We start from the raw sequence: 20854 nt of genomic DNA, 5'->3' as shown, positions 1-20854 counted from the left end.
GACCAGACTTCCGGGAGCACATCAGCTTCCTAAAACCTTCCATTCTCCTTGCCGCCGTCAGAGCTTGACCTCGCACTGCAGTCCTCTTTCCGGCTCACTTACACTACGACTGCACACATACACAAGCGCCCACCGCATTCTCTTCGAAATAATATAACGTCCACCCACCCTCGCAACTACCGGTCTTCTCTCTCCCTTCTCTCCCCAGGCGACTTGTCTCTGCAGCTCGTAGGCAGCCTGACTTCCTCCTCTCTCACCACGTCAGAGTCATTTAGTTGACTGGACATCTCTCCACGCACACATTCGCTACTACCTCACTCTTCTCCCGCCTCTCCTTCCGCCTCAAGCCATCATGCCCGTCAACAGACCCAAGTTAGCCCAGCTGGCCACGCCCGTCACCAGCACTTTCCCCTCGGAAAATATGTTCTCGGCTTCGACTCCGCTCTCTGCCAGACCCATGTCTTGCAAGGACCTTCCCATCAAGACACCCATTAGCCCGCCAACCGCCTACACGGATTTCCTCAAGGCCATGTCTCTCAACTCACCGGCTGCTTTCAAGTCATCAACCTCTGGCGAGACTACTCCCGAGTCCACGCCGGACTCGTTGCCTTCCACCGCCACCAGCGAGCAGACCGATATCTCTTGCAAGTGTGAACACGAGCATAAAGCTCCGGCTACGGCACCGGCCATCCCGCCAAGCCCATTCACACATCTGCCAATGTCAGCACCTCCCACCGGTGCGAATTCTTTCCCGAGCCTCAAGATCCCGCCCTCTCCAGCAGTATCGCACCTGGACTCACCAATGAGCGCACGGTCACCCTTCAGCGCCAGATCGGTTCACTCAGTATTCGATTGGGACGCAGCACTCAAGGCCAAGAGGTTGAATGATTCAAAGAAGCCCTCGAGAACTAGCGTCCGTCACATCCGCGAGGTGGTCACGCGGACAGTAACTTACACGCCGAGGATGAACCCCGCGCCAAAGGGGAAGAGGAGGAAGGTGGAATGAACATCTGGACCAAAGCGAACGCATCCACTTTAACCTAACACGACATCGGCACTACATATCCCGATCTATCTTCTTTTTTGTTCCACCTACCTTCACCATCACCATCACCATCGCCTCAACAACGTTACCCTCAGCAAAAACGCAGTACCATTTGACGACCTAGGCCTAGCGCCACAAAAAAGAGAAGCAAGACATGTGATGAAGCAGGCTCTTCCCACGCAGGGACTTAACCACGATATGACTTAACGGAAGTAACTTGGCGCACACCAGCTGGCGCATACCATGATATGGAGGCAAACATGAGGGTGAAATCACTGATTGGTTCATCTCAAGGAATATGTTGCGAAAGAGAGAAGGGAAATGGTTGGTCTTTTGTTTCGAATCATCTACCGGTCCTCGATTGGGACCGGGCCAAACGGAGTTCTTTGGCGTCTCTACGATGCTCATGTTCGATACCAGAAACTATTTGGGTGGGCGGACTTGATTATCTGAATGGGGGAGAAAGTTTGAATGCGTCTTGGAATTTTTGGAAGACGATGAAGGAGATCTCCCTGGGGTGGGCAAGATACCTACTATACAGCGAGCCAGGTAGCCTAATATCAGCATCCTGTGTATATCTTAACCTTACTAAATTGCGTCTCTCGAGGACAACTCTCGCACCGCAAGAGCGATTGTGACGAATCATTGTGTATGTGTCTGTGTTTATTTGTTTATCGTTGCACCGTGGGCATCCTCGTGCAGCGCGGCCGCATCAGCGGCCGCCAGCATCGTGGGTTTGTTATGGTCCCGCGCTTTAGCGGGGAGGGGGAGAAGAGGCCGCGATGGCCGGCCGGGTGGAGTTGACGAGGAAACGGGTAGATTTCTTATGATCTTCAGAGGTAAAAATATCTTGTTCCAAGATCTTGCTCCAGTTCCTCGCGGACATGGCGTCGAACCCACGTATGGTGATTCCAAGTAAAGAGCCGTGACCACGTTCTCGGAGATCCACTCATCGAATATTTGCTCTCAATCGTGTGACTGGGCGTCATAATTGACCATCTGACCGTAGTTTGTCTTCAATTTCAGCTGGCTGGCCGCTGTACCCTTCTTTCGCCCCGCCTCGGTTTCCGCTGAGGAGATGGGGGATGCCATCCCGTCCGCCTTATCCTGCCCTTCACCTCATCATACCCATACAATCCCGTCACACTTTGGGTTTGGTACGCTCTCTCTTGAACAGCCGAGTTGTATACCCCTCCCCATCAGATGGGAAACCACGCCAAGCAGGGGGATGCGATGACGGATCGATGTAATAGCCGTCGATCTTCAGTGATCCAATATGAGGGAAAACATTGGAAAGCGGTGCAATCGAACCGGAGGGGAGGGGGGCAACCACCCGGCAGAAGGTAGGCTAGATGGGGTTGGAATGGGGGGTGATGGTTCGGCGGTGATGCGTCAAGTCCCGGCCGGAGAGCGGGCATCACATCACAGCACTATAGATGCTGCTCCTGCCACCGTCGCTGCTGATGTTGCTGGCGCCGGGGCGTCATCATCCTCCTCCCGCTGCTAGTCGTGGCTTGGTGTTGCAGTCGTGATGGGCAATGCGGTGATGACTGAAGTGTAGAAAGGCGCACCCATGTCTTCCCAAATTCGTTCCTTACGGCCCCCTCCCCTCCTCCGTGGTCCGCTTAACCTTTTCGTCGCCTTTTGGGGAATAGACCACGGCTGATGAGGTCCATGATTGCCTCACACTCACACAGATACGCACATGCACTCCCCAAGGTGTGCATGTTGCGTGTGTGATTTTGTTTCCTTTCTTTTAGTTGGCTTTTGTCCCAGAAGGCATCTCTTGCAGGTTCGCGGTTGAGATCCAAGGAACACTGCGTTTCGGAGACCGCCAAGGGACAGAGTCAACAGCTCAGACGCAGTCAAGGGCTTGTCGTCAAGCCAAAGAAAAGTACCAAGCAGGCGAAACGTCCAGTCAGAAAGAACTCGAGAAAAGGACCAGTAAAAGCGGCCTGAGGCGCCTTGCCAGATCCGGCCATGGTACGACCCAGCATCCCGGGCACTGCATGGGGGTGGGTGGTCGCGTACGGAGCGAAGCCGTGGAGGACCCCCAGTCACCTCACTTTGCTAAGCGCCTGTCCTCAGAATGGCCGGGGTCTTGATTGGTTCGACGGCGGGAATGACAGGGGTTCCGCGGTGTCCCGGTTCCCGTCAGGACCATCACCAACGGTCGGCGGGGAGGCAGCGGATTGGTCGAGGTTTAAGCGCCGGCGTGCTGGTGTGGGGATCATGGTGGGCGCGGCCAGGCGAAGCGTCTGTGACTTTTGGTTTTTTGACCCTTGACGCAGAGTCACTCGTCGCAAAGAGCTCGGTCGCAAGTCAAGCTGCTCCCACAGAGCTGGAACCTTCTGACCTTCTGCTTCGAAAATGGGCATGGGTGGTTCAGCAGTGAGGTTCAGCAATGAGCAGAGACGAAAAGAATTGGGATGGGGGTTTGCGCTCTCTCGAGGGAAGATGCCGGTAATGTTCCGTTGCTGGGAACAGTGAATCCCATATTGGTTGGTTGCTATCGACTTCTGTCATCTGGCGGTGAAGAAGGTCGATAAATCATAGAGACATGAAATGGCACTACGTACGGAGTCGTCGTCCCGTACATTAGCAGCATGTTTAGGACGCATGTCTGGACCACATTAGCACACGCACGCAGTAAACGAGACGCCAGACCAACCGCGAGTGTGACGACCTCCACCCCCAAAGATGCGACATCAGTAGCGCGAGGAGGGGCAAAGATCGAGACTGCTGCAAGCCTTGGGAAAGGGTGCCTGTGGTGCTGCGTCTTCCAATCTCGGTGAGAATGTGAGATTTCATTGCCTGTCTGGCCTCCGATGACCCAGTACAACGCAGGGTTCCGTTCAACCTCGTCAACCAAAGTACTGACCTTTGACGATTTTGCGTGATTGGCTGCATGTGATTCATAAAAATCTCCGACCCAAAACGAGCCCTGCCTGCCGGTTGTCGCCTCTGACTGGATGTCTCGAATTCTGATACCAGATTTAGCCTCCCCCCGGCGCCACGACTTGAAAACCCTGGTAATGCTGAAACTGGAGCCAAGTCTTTCAACAGTTTGTCAAATGATCAGATTGAAACAGGACTGTAAATCACCAATCATGGATAAGCGATTGGTTGTTCGAGGTGCTGTAGTTCCTTGACTGGTGATCAGAAAACAGCTTAGGTGCAGCTTTTAGTGGCAACTCGGCCGTTTCATAATCTTCTTTCGTCGTTCTTTGCTTCCATGGGTTCAAAGTGATTGCGGATCGCTGAAGATCAAAATCCTATTTTTGGCCTCGCCATATGTCGTACTTCGGCTCCCCGCCCTTGAGATGAGCTCGGCTGATCCGGCGCATAGGAACCAGGCACCGCGAGCCATTTCCAATTTCAAGTAATCTTGACCTCGAAGCTGGCATGTTTTGCTCATGGACTGGCACCCAGCGTGGTCGAAGATATTGCCATATCTCCCGGGTTCGGGAAGCGCTGAGCTTTCAGAGCAATCTCCACTCCCTGTAACACCACGCCATATCCTAGAAGGATACCCATAAGAGCGAATCAAAATATCTTTCGACATGGAGGGATCCTCGAGAACTCTGAAGGCGTCTTCAGTCAACAGTTTTGACTTCCTTGGCCACGGCGTTACAAAGGACAACCTTCACACCTGCACCCGTGAGAACATGGATCCATAGTCTCTGAGTGTCACTGAGACGGTCATTGGCGCTTTTGACCTCGGCGAACATATATTCCTTTTTCGGCTCCGTCCGCCAGAGGATCAAGTCGGGCAGACCTCCGCCCCGCTGTCGGTACTCCTGTGCCATCACCTTGCAGAGAGCGGCCAGTGCGCTACCATCGAAGCACCCGACCAGCTCCACAAGATCCTCAACGTCGTAGTCCCAATTGAGGCCGATAACACAAGTTCGTCGTTCGCGCTCTCTGGCATCGATCTTGCGGATGATGGTTTCCGCACCGCCGTTGCCTATCTCGACTAGTCGGTGATTAATCTCGGACAGCCGCGTCGGATAGAATGAATCCGTATGGAGGTCCAAGGGGCAAGTCTGATAAGCTGTCTGAAATACATTTGGGATGTAGAGGAACAGAATGTCGTAGAAAAGATAGGCGAAAAGTGTGCGAACGATGCCTCCCTCGGCGTGGTATCCTTTATAGCCCTTGCTTCGGTACCAACTCAGGCACATCTCTTCGACGCTGCATTCGCCACCTTCCTCTAGTTCATCGACCCAAATCGTCTTCGTACTTGCTTGTCGGCCATTTCTGCCTTGGCGGTCTTCTTTGATCACCTGGATGCCCTCAACAGTATGCTCTAGTGGCTTTTGGAGACGAACGTGGCCAAAGTCGTGCTGAAGTCGTCGTGGGATGCGGAGCTGTTTCTCGAGCTTGAGCAGACGCTTCTGCAAATCGTAATGGTAGATCAGATGGCACTCATTGTCCTCTAGCGCTGTCTCGCAAGTCGTCGCTGCAATTCGTTTCCAATGCTTCTTCTGAATATCGGGATCGGGAGACACTGCGTTGGCATCTAGTGCATACATGTAGTGTTCCTCTAAGAGAGCCTTTCGTTGATACCAACTGCCTCGCCTAGCAGGATGGAACAGGTGCTGGTAGAGAAGTTCAGTGAGAATAGAGTGTTCGCGTTCGTAATCCTTTAACTTCCCAAACACATATGCTGCCTTGTGGACAATGCGCGTGTAGGAATGAACAGGGGTGAACCTTCTCAAGTAGGCGCCTTCACCTTCTTCGTATAATCGCTTTTCCTTGTCTTGCTCTTCTGTTAAAAGTGTTTTCCACCGAGGGTAGACACGATCAAAGACATCCACAACCTTGCGAAGACCTGCCTCACCCGGCGAGCCATTGAACTCCAGGATCTGATCGACCTCGGCTTCGACACGAACTGCTGACTCGAACTCGAGAACATGTCTTCGAGAAGCAAAAATGTTCGTACTTCGGCAGACAATGTACTCTGGGTAATTCCGGCGTGCGATGCTAGCAAGAATAATGGCCGTCAGAGACTTCTCAGTCCATTCTGTCGACCGGTAGAAGACCAGGTGCACCCTCTCGAAGAGTTTATATGTCAGTGGCGATAGCCTGATGCAAGGGCCTGTGATGATCCTGATCTTTTCTAGAAAGTGTTGCGTCTGGTTCGAGTCTTGCCTGCTGAGAAGCGGTGGAGTATCGTGGCGATCTCGCATTAGACCTCGAGCAGTCTGGGACTCGCCGCTGCCAGACCGTTGTAGCCCATGAGCAAAGAGCCCGGTCTGCTGATAGCCTGTTCGGCACAGCGCTTTCACCAAGTCGGCTTTGTTACGTCCCTGGAATTTGGCCTCTTTAGCAAGATCCTTTAGTTCGTCTAGGCTTAGCAATGAAGACGCCTCTTCGATGGTCGTGATGTGTTCCTCAGAAGCATCGGCAAATGTGAAAGTGCCGTCTAAACTAAACTCTTCCAGGTCAATGCCTTCGACAGGATTGCTGCATGCGGGAGCATCAGGCTCGGGAAGATCTCTGACTTTCTGCAGAGACGCAATGGCAGCTTCAGGATCCGAAACATCACTGTAGTATCCCAGCCGGTCTTGACGGTGCCAAGCGGAAGTCTTGCGCAAGAACAAGCGCACATATCTACGCAAGCCATCAGTCCAGAAGAGCAATGCGATGGAATTAGGACAAACTCACAGGTACTGGGCTTCGTAGCCCAACGATTTCCATTGCTCGAATACGTTACACTCCTTGGCGTCAAACAAATGGGATTCATCTGCCAAGACAGTATCCAAGGCGAGGTTGAACGCATCCACGTAGATGGAGCTCTTGCCCCTTACCCACTTTCGTTCAGGCGCGACGGCTGTTTCGTCTTCAGGGGCGCTGACTTGAGAGCTCCTCATCAATTCATATTCCTCGATCGCCTCTTTGTCCAACTGGATGGGTGGCAAAGTGCTCTCGATGTCAGTCTGCCGTGTGTGGTGCTTGACGTCGTCGTCTGCGTCAGATACATCATTGACTGTCAGGCCTGAGGTATCAGCCTCATCGGTTTCAGACTTGATATTGTCATCATCGTCACAATCGCTGTCCTGAATTTCGACCTTGGCCTTCTTTGCGGGTCTCTCACCGAGCGGCGAGGGTCTCGTTGGAGATCTTGAAGAAGGCTGTGATCTCGGGCGTGGGAGCCGCTGTACGAAGGCGTCCATAGTGCGAATTGATCAATAGTGACATCGTAGAGAGACGGCTCTTGATGAGGTCAACCAGCGTAGTTTGTAAAGATCATCAATGGGGTTTGCCTTGGTGGCGTCATGTGCAATGGAGACGCGAAGGAAACAGGCTGCCGTAGGAGGGAAAGCGCCTTTGAACGCGAGATCAGGTGACCCCGCGTAAATGAGCTCTGATTCTTCTGGCCCACCACAACCACAGCTTCTTCGTCAGACCCTCCCGACTGTCGCAACTTCCTCGACCTCAAAATACTATTGGAGCTCCGGAACGATCGTTCTTTCTCCAATCGATTCACTCCAATCGTTCATCGCCTTGGTGTGTCTTGTTGCTTTGAAAACTTCGTCTTTGCGCACCTTGCCTTTGCCGTCGCAAACTTCACAACTTCCGATAACCAACAAATCGCAAGTACCTATCCTTACTAGTTAACGAATCTTGCCTTCGACACCTGCTCTATTTCCAATCGGGCGTTTGCGCCATAGCACAAAATCAACCAATCGTCTTTATCGCATCTTCCATCCTTCACAATGTCCAACCCAGCAGAGCCTGTTACCCAGGAAGCCACTGCGCCTGCAGATTCTACGTTTGCTCCTGCGCCTGCTACCACGATGGCCGATGCTGCTAGCCTCGACATCCCTATGGCTGATGCTGGCGAACCTGCTTCAGTATGATCTTGAGAATGTCATGCGCTCGTCTCAGGCTTCGCTAATCTCAATATTACAGTCCCCCGTCCCGATCCCGCAGGCCGCCCCGAGCGCCCCCAGTCCTGCTCCTGGCCGAACCGGTACTCCCAACCGCAATGTCAATGGTGAGGCTAGCTCTCGTGCTGGCTCAGTTCATCCCGACACCAATGCGACGAACTTCCCCAACCGCGCGGTAGAGCATGGCGACAATGCCCGCATGTACATCAACAACCACGTCACCGCTGCTCTGCTCGAGGGCATGAAGATTATCAGCAAGAACCAGTAAGGACTGCTCCTACTATGGTCATAACCTATGGTACGAAGGCTAATCGCGCTGTGTTCTAGGCCTGCTAATCCTCTTCACGTCTTGGGCAACTTCCTTCTCGAGGAGTCCCGTCGTAGAAACGAGCCTTCTGCCTGAGCTGCTGGGCGAGCTTTCTTTTGCTATCACACCACAAGGCGATATACAGGCTTGGATGGCATAATCATTTGGGACAATGGGCTCTTGATTTGGTTGGCATGAAGCTGGGCGTTTAGGAAGCAGAAAAGTCTTTGCAATAGCTACTTTGGGCATTATGCTTCAAGGTCATGACGATATGAATGATACCCAGTTCATAAAACTTTTGATTCCTCGAAGTAGCCCTTTAAACACTCATAGACGTTGGTGTTGCCTTGGAAGAATTTCCTCATTTTTGTTTGGTTTATGTCTACTTCTTTCGAGTGACATGCAGGGAAACTTTTACTCCTCCTCCGCGGCGTGAGAAATCCCCGCGCGGCCACCGGGCCTAGAGAGCTGGCATCAGAGCTCTAAATGCACTTTCCTAATACCCCAACTCCATGACCAGAATCCACCGCGTCATGCGACGACCAATCCATTCGTTCGTGATAGCGGTTAAAGGGCGCTTAAGAGACGATGGTGGAGGCGGTGGCGGACTCGTATCTCCAGGTAGGGGGGAGGACACCGACGGTCTTGTAGTAGCGGGCGAGACGGTGGATACGGGACTCGATGAGAATGAGGCGGAACTTGGAGTCCTTGTCCTTGCGGTTGCGCTCAAGGTGCTTGCGGACGGCAACAGCCTGTATCACCCAATTGGTTAGCTATTCACCCGCGTCTTCCTCCGAACAGATAGAGACGACCGTCTCCGGCGCCAACGGCTTACCTTCTTGATGAGCATGTAAAGGTCCTCAGGGATATCGGGAGCGAGGCCTGTTCATCATATCTCTCTGTCAGCCTAGACCAAGCAGAGGCGCATTAAATGCAGTAAAGAGGATTGCTCCTCGCGGACAGTTTTGATAATCTTTCGACATCGAAGTCGCCGCTTGGTGTGTTCATATAACTGGGATCGTACCGCTGGACTTGAGGATGCGAAGGATACGGTTGCCTGTAGTGAGCGAAAATAGTCAGTTGCGGAATTCTTCTTCTTTTGTGATTCTCCTGCAGAGACTTTGGGAGATTTCGATTTCGACATACCGGTGACAACGCGGACCTGGGCAACGCCGTGGGAGTCACGGAGAATGACACCGATCTGGGAAGGGGTAGCGCCCTTCTTGGCCAGCTTGCAGATCTGGTCAACGACCTGCTCGGGGGTGGTCTTGAGCCACGAAGGGGGGTTGCGGCTGTAGGGAATCGCCGAGGCGGAGATACCCTTTCCCTTGGAGTGAAGACGGCCCATTTTGACGGTGGTTTGTGGTGTTGTCGGCTGGAGTCGAGGGGGTCAGTCGGTCGGTCGCTGGTCGGATTTGAAAAGGGAAGGGAAAAAAGTTCACGATCAATTGCGATATGTTTGAGCGGGCTGCCGGTCGGCGTGGACGGGGTGGATTGTGCGGGCGGGAGAACCTCGCTTAATTAGGGCAGCTGCTTGAGTGCAGTGCTCCTTCCTCCTGCTGGGCCCAGCTGGCTTCAACGACGAGCTCGCAGCCTACCATCCTTGTCCCGTCTGGGCTTGGTCTGAAAAATTTTGGAGGACCCGCTACTGGGCCGGATTTACGGGGCCAAGCAGCCTCACCTTGGTCCGTGCACTCTTTTGCTTACCTCAAGCTTCGTGAGCTCAAGATTTTTCTTCTTGCTCCCTCAACCTCAACTCTTTGAGAGATGGACAGATCAGATACATCGCCGCTGAGTGCTGCTTCGCGGTGCCTCTCTACATCCTCCCCCCCAGGTAAGAATCGCTCACGTATGCTCCTCGTTTACCCCCTATGCATCAAATGATGATCCTCCATTATTACTTTTTTCTGGTACCTCTTATTTTAAAGTCTTCGGGCTTAATGAATGAACAGGACTTCTGATACTGCACCTTTTCTCTCTCAATTTCAATCATTCGAATTCTGAACGGAAAGCTAACAAGCTGTAAAGGTCTACACTTGGAACAGATTCTGGTCTTCATTGACGCCTCAAGTGAAGCGCATCAGAATATCATACACACAGAGTCAACCTTGATGAAGCGTAACCCCTGGATAGATAGCAAATCAAAACATGAGCAAAAGAATGGTTCCAACTCCTGTGACTCGAAGTGACTGAAGAACGCTGTAGGCCTAGACGTTTTGGAGTCGAAAATAACACAACCTCTGAACTTCGACACCTACCAAACATATAGAAGTGTTCCATTGATGCAAATACAATTACGCAGGTATAATCAACACCTTTAACCATGGTTTTCAGTCGAAAGTTTTTATAGAACACCCCTAATTTTCCTCCACCGCGCCGGCTTGAAGCCGCCACAAGTCATCTGCAATTTTGCGACTTGGTGGGTGCTCCCGTCCCTGTCGCCTGAGGCCCGCATCGCGGAATTATGATACAGCATTTTCAATGGTTACAAGGCTGTCAGAATATGATCGGCCTAAATTTCCCTTTTCCGCCGAGCCTTGCCTTTTTGGTGATGTTATCTCGCTGTTCCTTGTGCCCAATGTGAAAATGGTTACCAGGCACCGACTTCGAAGTTTTCCTGCAGCAGAGTCAGTAATTGTCTCGCAATGCCATCCTGGGGCTCTTCTTACCTCGGGGAAGTAGGTGGTAACAACAGTACGATCCGCAAACTTGCGTCCTGCGAGTGCTTGGAGCGCTTTCTTGGATGACTCCTTGGTCTCGAACTTGACGAAAATCTTGCCAACACCAGCAGATTGTCTGCTGCCTCCCACGGGACGAGGAATCTTGATATCCAGCACGTTACCAAACTTTGCACACTCTTCCTGAACGTCCTCTTTGATTTCTGCAGACTGTCAGTATGTGTGCACAAGACCAGAACTAGATGTTGACGCCTACCCTCATAATCGTCAGGGTCCATCAACTCCTCTGGAGTAACCATGTTCAGAAGTTGCAGAACACGGGTTTCCTCAGAGTCAGTTGAGGTCGTTCCAGCCAGCATAGACATAGCTGCAACTCCCATTTCCACCCCAGCAACTTGAGTTACGCCGACACTGGCCTTCTGAACCTTGAGCTTCTTGTCTCCAAGATCCATACCGTTGAGGCCTTGAATGGCGACGTCCGTAGCTGCTGGATCAACGTACTCGCAGAAAGCAATTCCCTGCAAGGATAGTTAGTATGGTACGTATGATGGCCAAATGCGACTCAGCTTACCCGAGACTCTTCTGTGCTTCTATCACGAACAAGCACAAACGCCTTGAGCTCGCCAAACGATACCAAAAGCTCCGATACTTGCTCGTCTGACAGGTAAGGAGGCATGTTCACAACGCTAATCTTGTTAGGGGTGTCGATCACCGTGTTGGAAACGACACCCGGCTCATATGGGACGTCGTCAACCACCGCGGGAACGATGTAATCCTTCGGGCGACGAATCACAAGGCCTTGGCTACCGGCGGCGCCATTCGTGGCATCGTCGGCCTCCATCGAAATGCCATCGAGAGCGAGGGCTACGGTGGCCTCGGAAGCGTTTCTGAACTCAACTACGGCGAAGGAGTTGTCCTTCGAAACTTGGCAGCTGGTGCAGGGGTCGGTGCTCTCAATGATGTTAAGGCCGTTCAGCTGCAAATTGAAGAAGTTCTGGAGGGTTTCTTCGGTTGTGGATGGGGGAAGGTTGTTGATGAGCAGACGCTTGGCCTGGCGCGAGTTGCTCGGCTTCAGCGCAGCGCTGTTAACTTGGCCACCTGGCTGGTTCATGATGGCTTGAAGCTTGCTGGGATCCATGGGTTGCTGGCGAGGAGCCCCGGGCAGAGGGAACATGCCTGACAGCTTGGCTTGTTCAGCAGTGACATTCTCATAGCCGGGGGGTTTGATATCCCACTGAGTCAAACGTCGCTTGCGCTCCAATACTGATGTGATGTTTGTCAGATCAGGTGTAGGCTCTCTCTTCTTGGGAGGTGGCGTCGCGCTGCGTTGGCGTTGCTGTTGTTGTTCACGGCGGCCAAATCCGGCATCCTCATTTCTGTCTCGTCCGCCTCGGCGTCGGTCGTCGTACGGGTCGCGATCTCTCCGCGGGCGATCGTCGTCGTCTCTTCTGGCATCGCGTCTGGAGGATCCGCGGTCGCGATCCCACTCTCGATCTCCACCGCGCCTCTCGCGCCCAGAGTATCTATCCTCACGCTCACGCTCACGATGGCTGCGACTTGTCGCGTAACTGTCCTCATCCTCGCGACGTCTGGAGCTTCGGTCGTAGGGGGAACGGGAACGTCTTCGGTCTCGGTGTCTGTCTCTATCGCCACCGCGTCTATCATCGCGCTCTCTCTGTATCAAGCGTCAGCTTTGGGTGCAGGTACTTCATCATGACTGATGGACACATACCGGATAGTCGCGAGATCCCTTTCCTCGACCTTTTCCCCCAAAAGGCGTTTGTTAGACACAGAGGCACCGGTACAGACAGGTCTGTTAGACATCGTGCAGACTTACCACGAGAATAGCCGTCGCCGTTCATGATTGCGATTGCACGTGGCGTGTTAAGGCTAATCGTAAATGATGGTCAACCCAGGCTAGAGAAGGCAATTGGCGATGGAGTTGAAGATTGCCGCGTGAGGCAGAGGCGCAGTCGTCCAGTCCACAGGCGCGAGGCTGGAACTTTTTTCCCTGAAGAGGTCAAGCTCTGAAACTGTACTATGATTGGCCAAGAGCTTTGATCAAAGTGGATCTGTCCTGACCTCTGGGCCCGCTTGAGGTGCTTCCTTCCGCGCTAAGGTGATCCCTGGTCGAAGTGCGTTAGTCAGCAGATACTATCCAGTATCAACAGCCTCGGACACTGGTGATTTCTTTTCGTCGATTTTGATCTTCAGGATGTAACATGATCTGGCCTGGATATTCTCAGAGGATTAGACTATTGGTCTCAGTACGTTTCAAAATATCTCCTTTTCTAGACACCGCTCCGCGCATACTGCATCTACTTCCGAGATTCATCTCCGCAGATGACCTGGATCTTATCAGTCGCTATCAACTCCTGATGGAAATCGACTCCTGAGAGCGAATCCACTCGATCGTTTTTCTTCGACGTCTGCTTCTCTTCATGGGAAGCCTGCTCACCAACCTCCTGACTCGCTTCTTCCGCTCTCATTGCCCACGCCTGGTGTAAGAGTTAATGAAGAAGCAACCACCATTTAACCATTGCATTACCTTCAAATTTCTTCTCGAAGATTCACTGCGCATGCGACTGATCTCAAACTTTGCTACCTCCGGTCCCTACGCACCCAAGTTGCGCGTACCAAAGAGTCTCGGAATACCGTCAGCCGCTGCGCGTCAGGGAGCTGGTCTGTGCGGCAGCTGTGCTCTCGCCCAAGCAGAGTCCTTACGCGCTTTGCCTCCAACAGCTTCTATGTCAAGGAGCCAGAAACTAAGGCATGGCTTTGGTATCGAATTTGCTATCAGTCACGGACATGGTTTGTTGAAATCGGGAAGCTGGAACTATGCTTCACCGTGCCGAGCCCAGCGTGACTAGGGTTTCTCACAGTGAGATGACCCCAACCATGCGAGTTCTCCATCTCGACACTCCTCAAGTATAGACTCAGTCAAAAGTTTGTTCTTCAGCTTGGTGTCTGCTTCCAGGCTTCATAACACGGCTCAGCCATGCAGTCAGCAATTTCAAACATCACAAGCCACCACTTCTGATTTTGAGTCTGGTTGTCCCGCACCTCGGCTCGCGGCTTTCACCTTGGACATCGTGTTAGTGTCTATGGAAGACACCCGCTCAAAGAGAATCCGAAACCAAGGGAGGATGGCCAGCTGTTCTTCCAAACATTGTCTCGTTCTCAGCCCTGGATGTGTTCCCCAGAGCCCGATGCTCGCCGCTAGTGCAACACTAGGACCCTGACAATGTCTTAGCGCCTGCATTGTCCGGACACAACTCGTCTTAATCGGTACGTCAGTTGTGTCTTCGGTCTCTTTCCAGGATAAATCTTGCTGTATCACCGCAGCAAAGCCGTTTGACTGGTAGTCTTTGAGATGGGCACTGCACTAAGTTTGATCGACAGTCAAGGGATATTGGTATGTGGATGTTATAAAGGTGAGCAGCGCAGCCACTCCAGCAGCCTCTTTTCAGATATCTATTCATAGTGCAAAGTTTCAGACCTTCTTCGTCTAGTCCAGCTTATTGCGTCCTACCACATAAGTCACTAGACCAGACTCACAGCAAGTAGCTCGGCGAGGGACCTCACTTATGCGTGGTTCTGCTTTCCCAAACGGCTCTCCCTGTAGGACAAACGCCACCAAACATTGCCCAGGTGAGAGCCGGTCGAGCGCATTCAGAGTCTGGGCTAGGGCAGCAAACATGTATGAAGCCGCCGGCTCCCATAGTGTGATAAATGACCTTCATGTTCTTCAAGTGGTCTTTTACGACAGTTCGCCTCATTCATCCTTTCTTCTAGCGATAGCTGTCCTTTGCGTATGATCGTCTATGACACTGGCTCAAGCCAATCCAGCTCGGCCATCTGCCCCGTATCACATCCTGAAATCGAGTATTTCTCTGGGTTTCGTCAAATGATTTATCTGCCGTGTTGGTCTGAATACTTCAAGTATCACAAGGAAATCGCACGTTACATTTTCACTCATGGGTATGCCATATTCGGCACTTCGCACGTGTGCCTCACGATGGCAAACGTCTCAATATCCTTGCGAGTCTTTGTCTCCTCTCTGTTTCCTCTCAGTCCGTTAGCGACGATAGAAGGGCGTAGTGAGGGAGCCCCTTGCTCTGAAGACTCGTCTCGTCGATCGACATTCAATAAAGGCTGTTTTGAAGGCGCGACCATTATTCAAGACTCATGGCTGCATAGATATCCGCCACTTTCCTTTCTTCCGGTTACCAGGCCTGGAGCATAGTCAAACCGAGAGCTGTAAAGCAGCCTCTGCCATGTGGGCACCAAACCAACGGGTCTTTCATGCATGCTTTGGGCGGAGTTCTCGAGCAGGATGCAGACTGATGGTCTCAGCCATCGGGCCCGAGTCCTCCGCTCCAGCCCCATCGTCAGCCCGGCCCGGCGTGTACATGGGGATGTTTGCCGCAATAAGTATTGCCATTGGGCCTTCACACGTTACATTCCCCCTCTTCCTTCGAGCTGTCCTCTCTTCTGGTATCATTCCCGTTACCATTGCTTGGTCCCAATCTCAATCCTGTGATTGAGCAACATAGCTTCCTGATAAAATGCGGTATTTCACGTTGGGAGTAGCCGCTCTAGCGGGCCTGGTGAATGCTCAGGTGCTGCCGACAATAACTATCTCGCCTTTCCTCACCTCTACAACATCTAGCTCCACGACTTCTGGGACACCAGTGGTAGCCTCCGCAACGGCTTCTGCTGCCGCTGCGCAAACGCATACTATTGCCGTCGGAGCGGTAAGTGACTGGATCCCCCCAAAAACCGCTTCAAATTAGCTGAGCTCTTGGTAGTCTGGATTTGCATTTTCACCCGCGAAGACGGAAGCCAACGTCGGCGATACCATCGAATGGATCTTCTATCCCGATGCTCACTCGGTTATCCGCGCCGAGTTTGGATTTCCTTGCACGCCATACGAGTACATCGACATTGGCCGCGAGGGCTTCTACAGCGGAAACCAGTCGGTCAAGGCCATCACGAATGATGTCAGTATGGCCCATGGGAATCAGGCGGGCCATGGGGAATAACATGATTCAGATGCCACGATACAGAGTTCGCGTCAATGACACCCTTCCGATCTTCTACTACTGTGGTGCTCCCGGTTCATGCTACAAAGAGAAGATGATCGGTGTAATCAACGAGGTAAGGCACACCAACAAGAATGCCAAAAGATTCACGTATACTCACAAAGTCTCAGAACTCGACCCAGACCCTCGACAAACAGCTCGAGGCAGCCCTCCCACTGACCACCCAGATTCTCCCTGGTGAACCCTTCCCGACTGAATCAGATGCACCAAAGGCAACCAGCGGCGGCTCCAACAACGGCGCCGTCATCAACAACTACCATCACAGTGTGAGCGGCGGCCAAATTGCCGGTATCGTGATCGGCTCTCTAGCTTTCCTCTTCCTGGGAGGCCTATTGGTATACCTGTGCGGCCGACGAGGCGGCATCAACCGCGCGTATAAGAGAACCTCTACCGCATACCAGGCACCTCCCACTGCTCCATCCCAGCCCGTGGTGGCGGAGCTCAATTACTCGATGCAAACCAAGAGTCCATCAACTCAAGGATGGAGAAATAGTCACTACAGCAACTTCAGCGGCCCCTACCGTGACCACGCCACTCCGACGGCCCAATTCTCCCCTCAACTGAGCCCCCAACCTACCGGATTCACACATCCTGTTAACGGCATGCAGACCTACTAGTAAGTATCTTCGAATCTTGCTGCTGTTTTAGTATTTTGCTAACCTAGGCCGGTCCCAGCGATCACCGGATCTCGTCTGTAGCTCCTAGCGTCGTCGTCGAAGCCCCAGATAACCAGGCGACGACTCCTGCTGCGGCCCCTCCTGCACCCGCCGCTGCGCCAGTCGAGCTGCCAACGGCGAGGGACTTGGGTAATTCTCCGCCACCCAGATACATGCCACGTTTCTCATTCGCAGAGCAGGAAAGTGAATATCGACCATCGATAAAGGAGTGATCTGTTGAAGAGGAGGAGGGCCGGGAAGTTAGTAGAAAATGATGAGCGGCAAGCTCGCTCAGTAAGGCGTTGGTGGTATGATGACTTGATATATGTCTTGTATTCGTTGGAAGGATGAGCCCTGGCCCTTGTTTAATCAGCCAGCTCTCCATTTTCGTACTAAATGGTTTGAATAGCGTCTATCGAGGATGAACGATATCCAGACCACGAACCCAATTTTTCTTCCCAAATTTTAGTCTTCTCAGTCCACAGTCGTTGTGATTCAAGTGACGAAGTCCCAACGGGTCTGGAAGCGCAGTTCGACAACGTATAAAGAAGCCGAGGTTGCCAAGTTGTGGCTTATTGACATGGCGATTCAGATAGCTCAAGCCAGAGGGGCCAGGGACTTAGATCAAGCCATTTCATTGGTGGCAGAGCCCACTTGGTCTCTTCGGGAAAAACTTGGGGAAAAGGAAAAATTCCCTTCAAAGTTTCATACTTCCCAGGCTTTCAACCCAAGTCCTCGATTGCACTCAGAAACTTTCCACTTTCATTGTATAATTTGTTTCGAGCATACTCTCGCGCCTTTGTTCCGAGCAAAGCTGTGGCGCCAAGCTGGCAAACCGCCCACCACAACAAACATTGCTTCCGCCTGGGCGCCCGGAAACTCGAGCAAACACGGAGGAAACAGGGAGACACGCAAGATAGACCCGCAACCGAGCGGTTTCCGGCGCAACCCAGGACCCGTAACTCAGTTGGTTAGAGTGTGATGCTTATACTTCGTGATCACCACGGCAGTATGCTTCTTCAAAGTCGAGAGTTCGAACCTCTCCGGGTTCAAATCTTTTGATTGTTTTGCCTTTATTCAAGACATACTCACTCCTTGTGAATGGGCTATTTACTTTTGGCCTCAAGGAACCGTGCCGGCAAGTTTTGGGCCTGTTTTGCTGCGTTGAAGGTGTAGCGATGCACCACGCAACACTGTAAGCCGCTAAGGTACTGTCGCTTGAGGAAGCCAACTACCAGTGACGCATAACATCACCACATACGATCTGATCATTTCAATACGATTCTGCTTTGAAACAGGATTAATGCCGTTTATATGCGACCCTCATTGGTAATTCGTGGCAGCGTTCCATAATCCGACACAGTCATCATTTTGACTTGTCGATGCCGAAATGCTGTAGACCACCCTGTCAAATTGCAGGCTCCCGGTCTATGTCGATCCAGCTTTTAAGACTATTTGTGTTCACAATTTCACTTCGATCGAGCCGTGATAATGCGCGAGTGAAGTCCCGCATGTACTCCACCGCACGACGGGCAGGCCGTTCATGGGCTTCGAACGGACAGTTGAGTAGTGTTACAGCCACATCGCGGACCTTGTACGCCTGGAGAGATGTGATTAGAGACTGAACTTTGCACAAGCTGGGATCGAGCGTTGAGCATACCAGGTAGAGTCCGTTTGGTTCCAGGTGAACATATGGAATACTGTGTAGCAAGTGCAGCATTTGACGGCAAATGTCCTCACGCTCAGCCCAGTTCGCTTTCAGGGCGGTCGACACTTCCTCACGTCCAGTTGTCGAGGGGTTGGCAATCGCGCTCTCTTGAGTGACACCGTCGACTTGTTCCAGCAGCAAGCTCTGCAACCACAGATGCGTGACATGGATGTTAGCTCTCATGATCTCGGCTTGGCCCTGAAGCACTTGTGAGTAGGATCCGGCCTCCGGGACACGGCTATAGTCTGCCGGGCTGCCATAGCTCGACGCGGCAGCTGTAGCTCTTTCATCGTCAAACCGCGGCGTGCTGGGGGCCGCATCGGTACCCCTATCGTTGGAAGCCCATTGCCGCATGGGGCCCGGAACGTCGTCGAGCATGTATCTCATCTCTTGGAGAAGATCGCGCATGCGTGCGAGACGGGCGGCGGGGGTGCGACGGAGCTCACATTCGCAGCCCAACGTGGCTATGGCTTCTTGGAGACCCTTGTGGAACACCCGGGAATGGATGATGAAGCCGCTGGTGAGTGTGAACATGGCTCGGGGTTCCTGCGCATGTGCGAATGGTGTTCCATGCGATGCCATTGGAGAGACGGGGTCTAGGATCCTGTCTCTGAAGATATGTTCATCGTCGATGCCGAGGGGCATGAGAGCGTCGTAGTTGACCTCGCGTAGCTCACCAGGCCCAAAGTATGTCAGCCGTTCCCAGCGTCCTGCTTGAACTCTGGTATGCCTGGTAGTTGTTAGTCTTTCATGATCGAAGTGGTATACTAGGGATGAGACTTTGGCTTACGCGTAGCCATAGAAGAGCATCCAGAAGGCCTTCTTCCGTAACTGGGTCTCGATGCAGTTGAGACCCTCATACTCGGAAATGCGATGCAGCCCAAGAAGTCGCGAAACTTGCAAGTACTCCACATCGAACATCCGGCTCCGGTTGACCTGACCTGTTTGAAAGCAGGCGACGGAAAGGACATAACACACCGCCCATTTCCGATGGTTAATGTGGTCCCAGTAGTTTGCAGTCCGTTGTCGAGTACATATCTCCGCGCAACAATTGATCATTGCAGTTCTATTTTCAAAGCGCATCGCAGCTTCGGGGTCAACTGCCCTATAGTCGCGGAAGCGCGACGGCAACAACCCGACAGTGAGCGCGGCTAAACTCATGAGGACAGCAAAGAAGTCCGGATCGGTTATGTCCCGATTTGTGGCCAGATCATGACGGAAACTGGGCCGATGGACCACAGGCACCAGCGGGTAGACCAAGTCGAGGTAATCTGCCATCAAGATGTGTATAAGTGCTCTTGAGCACAACTCATCTGTTGGGAACCCAACGCCGGCTACCGAGGGCGATTCCGTCTGGGCCGGGGCTGCGGCACGCGGAGATGGGCCATGAAGGGCAGAATGAGGAGGGCCATAGGGAGACCTGGCTTGTGAAGGTCTTGATGGAGGAGTCTGACCTGACAAGACGAGGACAGGCTCAATGCTCACTGCAGGCTCAGGAACTTGTTGAGATTGCTGCTCGACAGTCTCTACATGATGAGTCTCCGCTTCATTGGGAAGCTCACTCTCGCTCCTATCAGACATTGATGGGAGACGTTTCCTGCCAAGCCAGTAAGTGAGTGACTCTGGGTAGAATTTACACACAGAACGAAAACCCCCTGCTACCCCGGATCTTCATACCTTCGTTTAGGTCCCCGCGGCCTCGTGGGCACCAGGAAGCTGCATGGTATGCCGAGTCTGCAGCAATCACGACACTGCGTCGGAGACGGCCCCTCAGCATGGGGCGAAGACCCGTCAAAGTGGCATTTTCTTCTCCGAGCACGACAAGCGTCGCACGCTCTGCTGGCGATGCTCGATCTCACCGCTGCCGTCGACGATAAGCCTGTAGTCTCATCTGGCGTTTTGCTAGCAGCCCTTCGAATCGCAGTTGGCGAGACGCTGACGGACGCAGCCTGAGTGCTCGAGCGACGGCGCATGCTGGTGAAATTCGGACCGATAGGGATGGTGGTGCCGCACCCATCCTGCCGGGATTTCTGGAAAACGTGGAGAGGGAAAATGAGGGGGAGAAATGTGAAGAATGCGGAGAAATGGGATGAAAGGGGGTTGACATGCTCCCTTTTAGTGTTATTTGTTCCCAACGCTAATTCATGGTAAATGGGACTTGATGGAGGCGCGTTGTGGCCCCGGCCGATAAATCCCGGGGTCCCCAGCGGATTTCCCACTCTCGAATGGGGTTAGACATGGGATGGCAGCTTTGCGCGTGATCGGAAGATGTTTTACCACCAGGGATGACTCGGGCAACGCCCGAAGTTTGTTGATGGGTGATCGCGGCGAAAGGCCGACAATCTCTGAGATTAGATCCGTCAAGTGGGATGGCACGACTCAAATTAGCATACGGAGGTTCTCGAGTGGAACCTTTAACGTGAAGTTCTACGAAGAAATCTGCAAATCACCAAGATTAC

At 52.7% G+C, this 20854-nt stretch overlaps 9 protein-coding genes across 9 annotated transcripts; 3 read left to right on the top strand and 6 right to left on the bottom strand.

The window, feature by feature from the left end:
* Nucleotides 1-352: 352 nt before the first annotated feature.
* On the top strand, nucleotides 353-1006 carry CCOS01_13871 (uncharacterized protein; the record flags this gene model as incomplete). The annotated part of the gene is made up of 1 exon (XM_060462015.1): nucleotides 353-1006. One exon carries the CDS (start codon nucleotides 353-355, stop codon nucleotides 1004-1006), a length of 654 nt encoding a protein of 217 aa, XP_060307735.1.
* A 2123-nt stretch (nucleotides 1007-3129) lies between these two features.
* Nucleotides 3130-3666, bottom strand: CCOS01_13870 (uncharacterized protein; the record flags this gene model as incomplete). The annotated part of the gene is made up of 2 exons (XM_060462014.1): nucleotides 3130-3564; nucleotides 3625-3666. 2 exons carry the CDS (start codon nucleotides 3664-3666, stop codon nucleotides 3130-3132), a joined length of 477 nt encoding a protein of 158 aa, XP_060307734.1.
* A 975-nt stretch (nucleotides 3667-4641) lies between these two features.
* CCOS01_13869 (uncharacterized protein) lies at nucleotides 4642-7224 on the bottom strand (the record flags this gene model as incomplete). The annotated part of the gene is made up of 2 exons (XM_060462013.1): nucleotides 4642-6661; nucleotides 6716-7224. 2 exons carry the CDS (start codon nucleotides 7222-7224, stop codon nucleotides 4642-4644), a joined length of 2529 nt encoding a protein of 842 aa, XP_060307733.1.
* Nucleotides 7225-7767: 543 nt separating this feature from the next.
* Nucleotides 7768-8344, top strand: CCOS01_13868 (dpy-30 domain-containing protein; the record flags this gene model as incomplete). Its single annotated transcript, XM_060462012.1, has 3 exons — nucleotides 7768-7905; nucleotides 7964-8205; nucleotides 8269-8344. The coding sequence occupies 3 exons, from the start codon at nucleotides 7768-7770 to the stop codon at nucleotides 8342-8344; spliced, it is 456 nt and encodes a 151-aa protein (XP_060307732.1).
* A 482-nt stretch (nucleotides 8345-8826) lies between these two features.
* CCOS01_13867 (ribosomal S13/S15 domain-containing protein) lies at nucleotides 8827-9596 on the bottom strand (the record flags this gene model as incomplete). Its single annotated transcript, XM_060462011.1, has 4 exons — nucleotides 8827-9000; nucleotides 9084-9130; nucleotides 9273-9305; nucleotides 9395-9596. The coding sequence occupies 4 exons, from the start codon at nucleotides 9594-9596 to the stop codon at nucleotides 8827-8829; spliced, it is 456 nt and encodes a 151-aa protein (XP_060307731.1).
* A 1242-nt stretch (nucleotides 9597-10838) lies between these two features.
* Nucleotides 10839-12788, bottom strand: CCOS01_13866 (U2 snRNP auxilliary factor; the record flags this gene model as incomplete). The annotated part of the gene is made up of 6 exons (XM_060462010.1): nucleotides 10839-10865; nucleotides 10918-11129; nucleotides 11183-11444; nucleotides 11498-12601; nucleotides 12659-12687; nucleotides 12764-12788. 6 exons carry the CDS (start codon nucleotides 12786-12788, stop codon nucleotides 10839-10841), a joined length of 1659 nt encoding a protein of 552 aa, XP_060307730.1.
* A 1151-nt stretch (nucleotides 12789-13939) lies between these two features.
* On the bottom strand, nucleotides 13940-14188 carry CCOS01_13865 (uncharacterized protein; the record flags this gene model as incomplete). The annotated part of the gene is made up of 1 exon (XM_060462009.1): nucleotides 13940-14188. The coding sequence occupies one exon, from the start codon at nucleotides 14186-14188 to the stop codon at nucleotides 13940-13942; it is 249 nt and encodes an 82-aa protein (XP_060307729.1).
* A 1306-nt stretch (nucleotides 14189-15494) lies between these two features.
* On the top strand, nucleotides 15495-16920 carry CCOS01_13864 (extracellular serine-rich protein; the record flags this gene model as incomplete). The annotated part of the gene is made up of 5 exons (XM_060462008.1): nucleotides 15495-15683; nucleotides 15738-15929; nucleotides 15982-16086; nucleotides 16142-16647; nucleotides 16707-16920. The coding sequence occupies 5 exons, from the start codon at nucleotides 15495-15497 to the stop codon at nucleotides 16918-16920; spliced, it is 1206 nt and encodes a 401-aa protein (XP_060307728.1).
* A 1175-nt stretch (nucleotides 16921-18095) lies between these two features.
* Nucleotides 18096-20368, bottom strand: CCOS01_13863 (uncharacterized protein; the record flags this gene model as incomplete). The annotated part of the gene is made up of 5 exons (XM_060462007.1): nucleotides 18096-18287; nucleotides 18348-19116; nucleotides 19186-19336; nucleotides 19430-19965; nucleotides 20073-20368. The coding sequence occupies 5 exons, from the start codon at nucleotides 20366-20368 to the stop codon at nucleotides 18096-18098; spliced, it is 1944 nt and encodes a 647-aa protein (XP_060307727.1).
* Between the last annotated feature and the right edge of the window lie 486 nt (nucleotides 20369-20854).

The sequence above is a fragment of the Colletotrichum costaricense genome (assembly GCF_030867565.1).
Source record: "Colletotrichum costaricense strain IMI 309622 chromosome Unknown Scaffold_18.1, whole genome shotgun sequence".
Classification (NCBI taxonomy): domain Eukaryota; kingdom Fungi; phylum Ascomycota; class Sordariomycetes; order Glomerellales; family Glomerellaceae; genus Colletotrichum; species Colletotrichum costaricense.
Note: the sequence above shows the minus strand (reverse complement) of the source record. Positions and strands in the feature narration are given on the sequence as shown.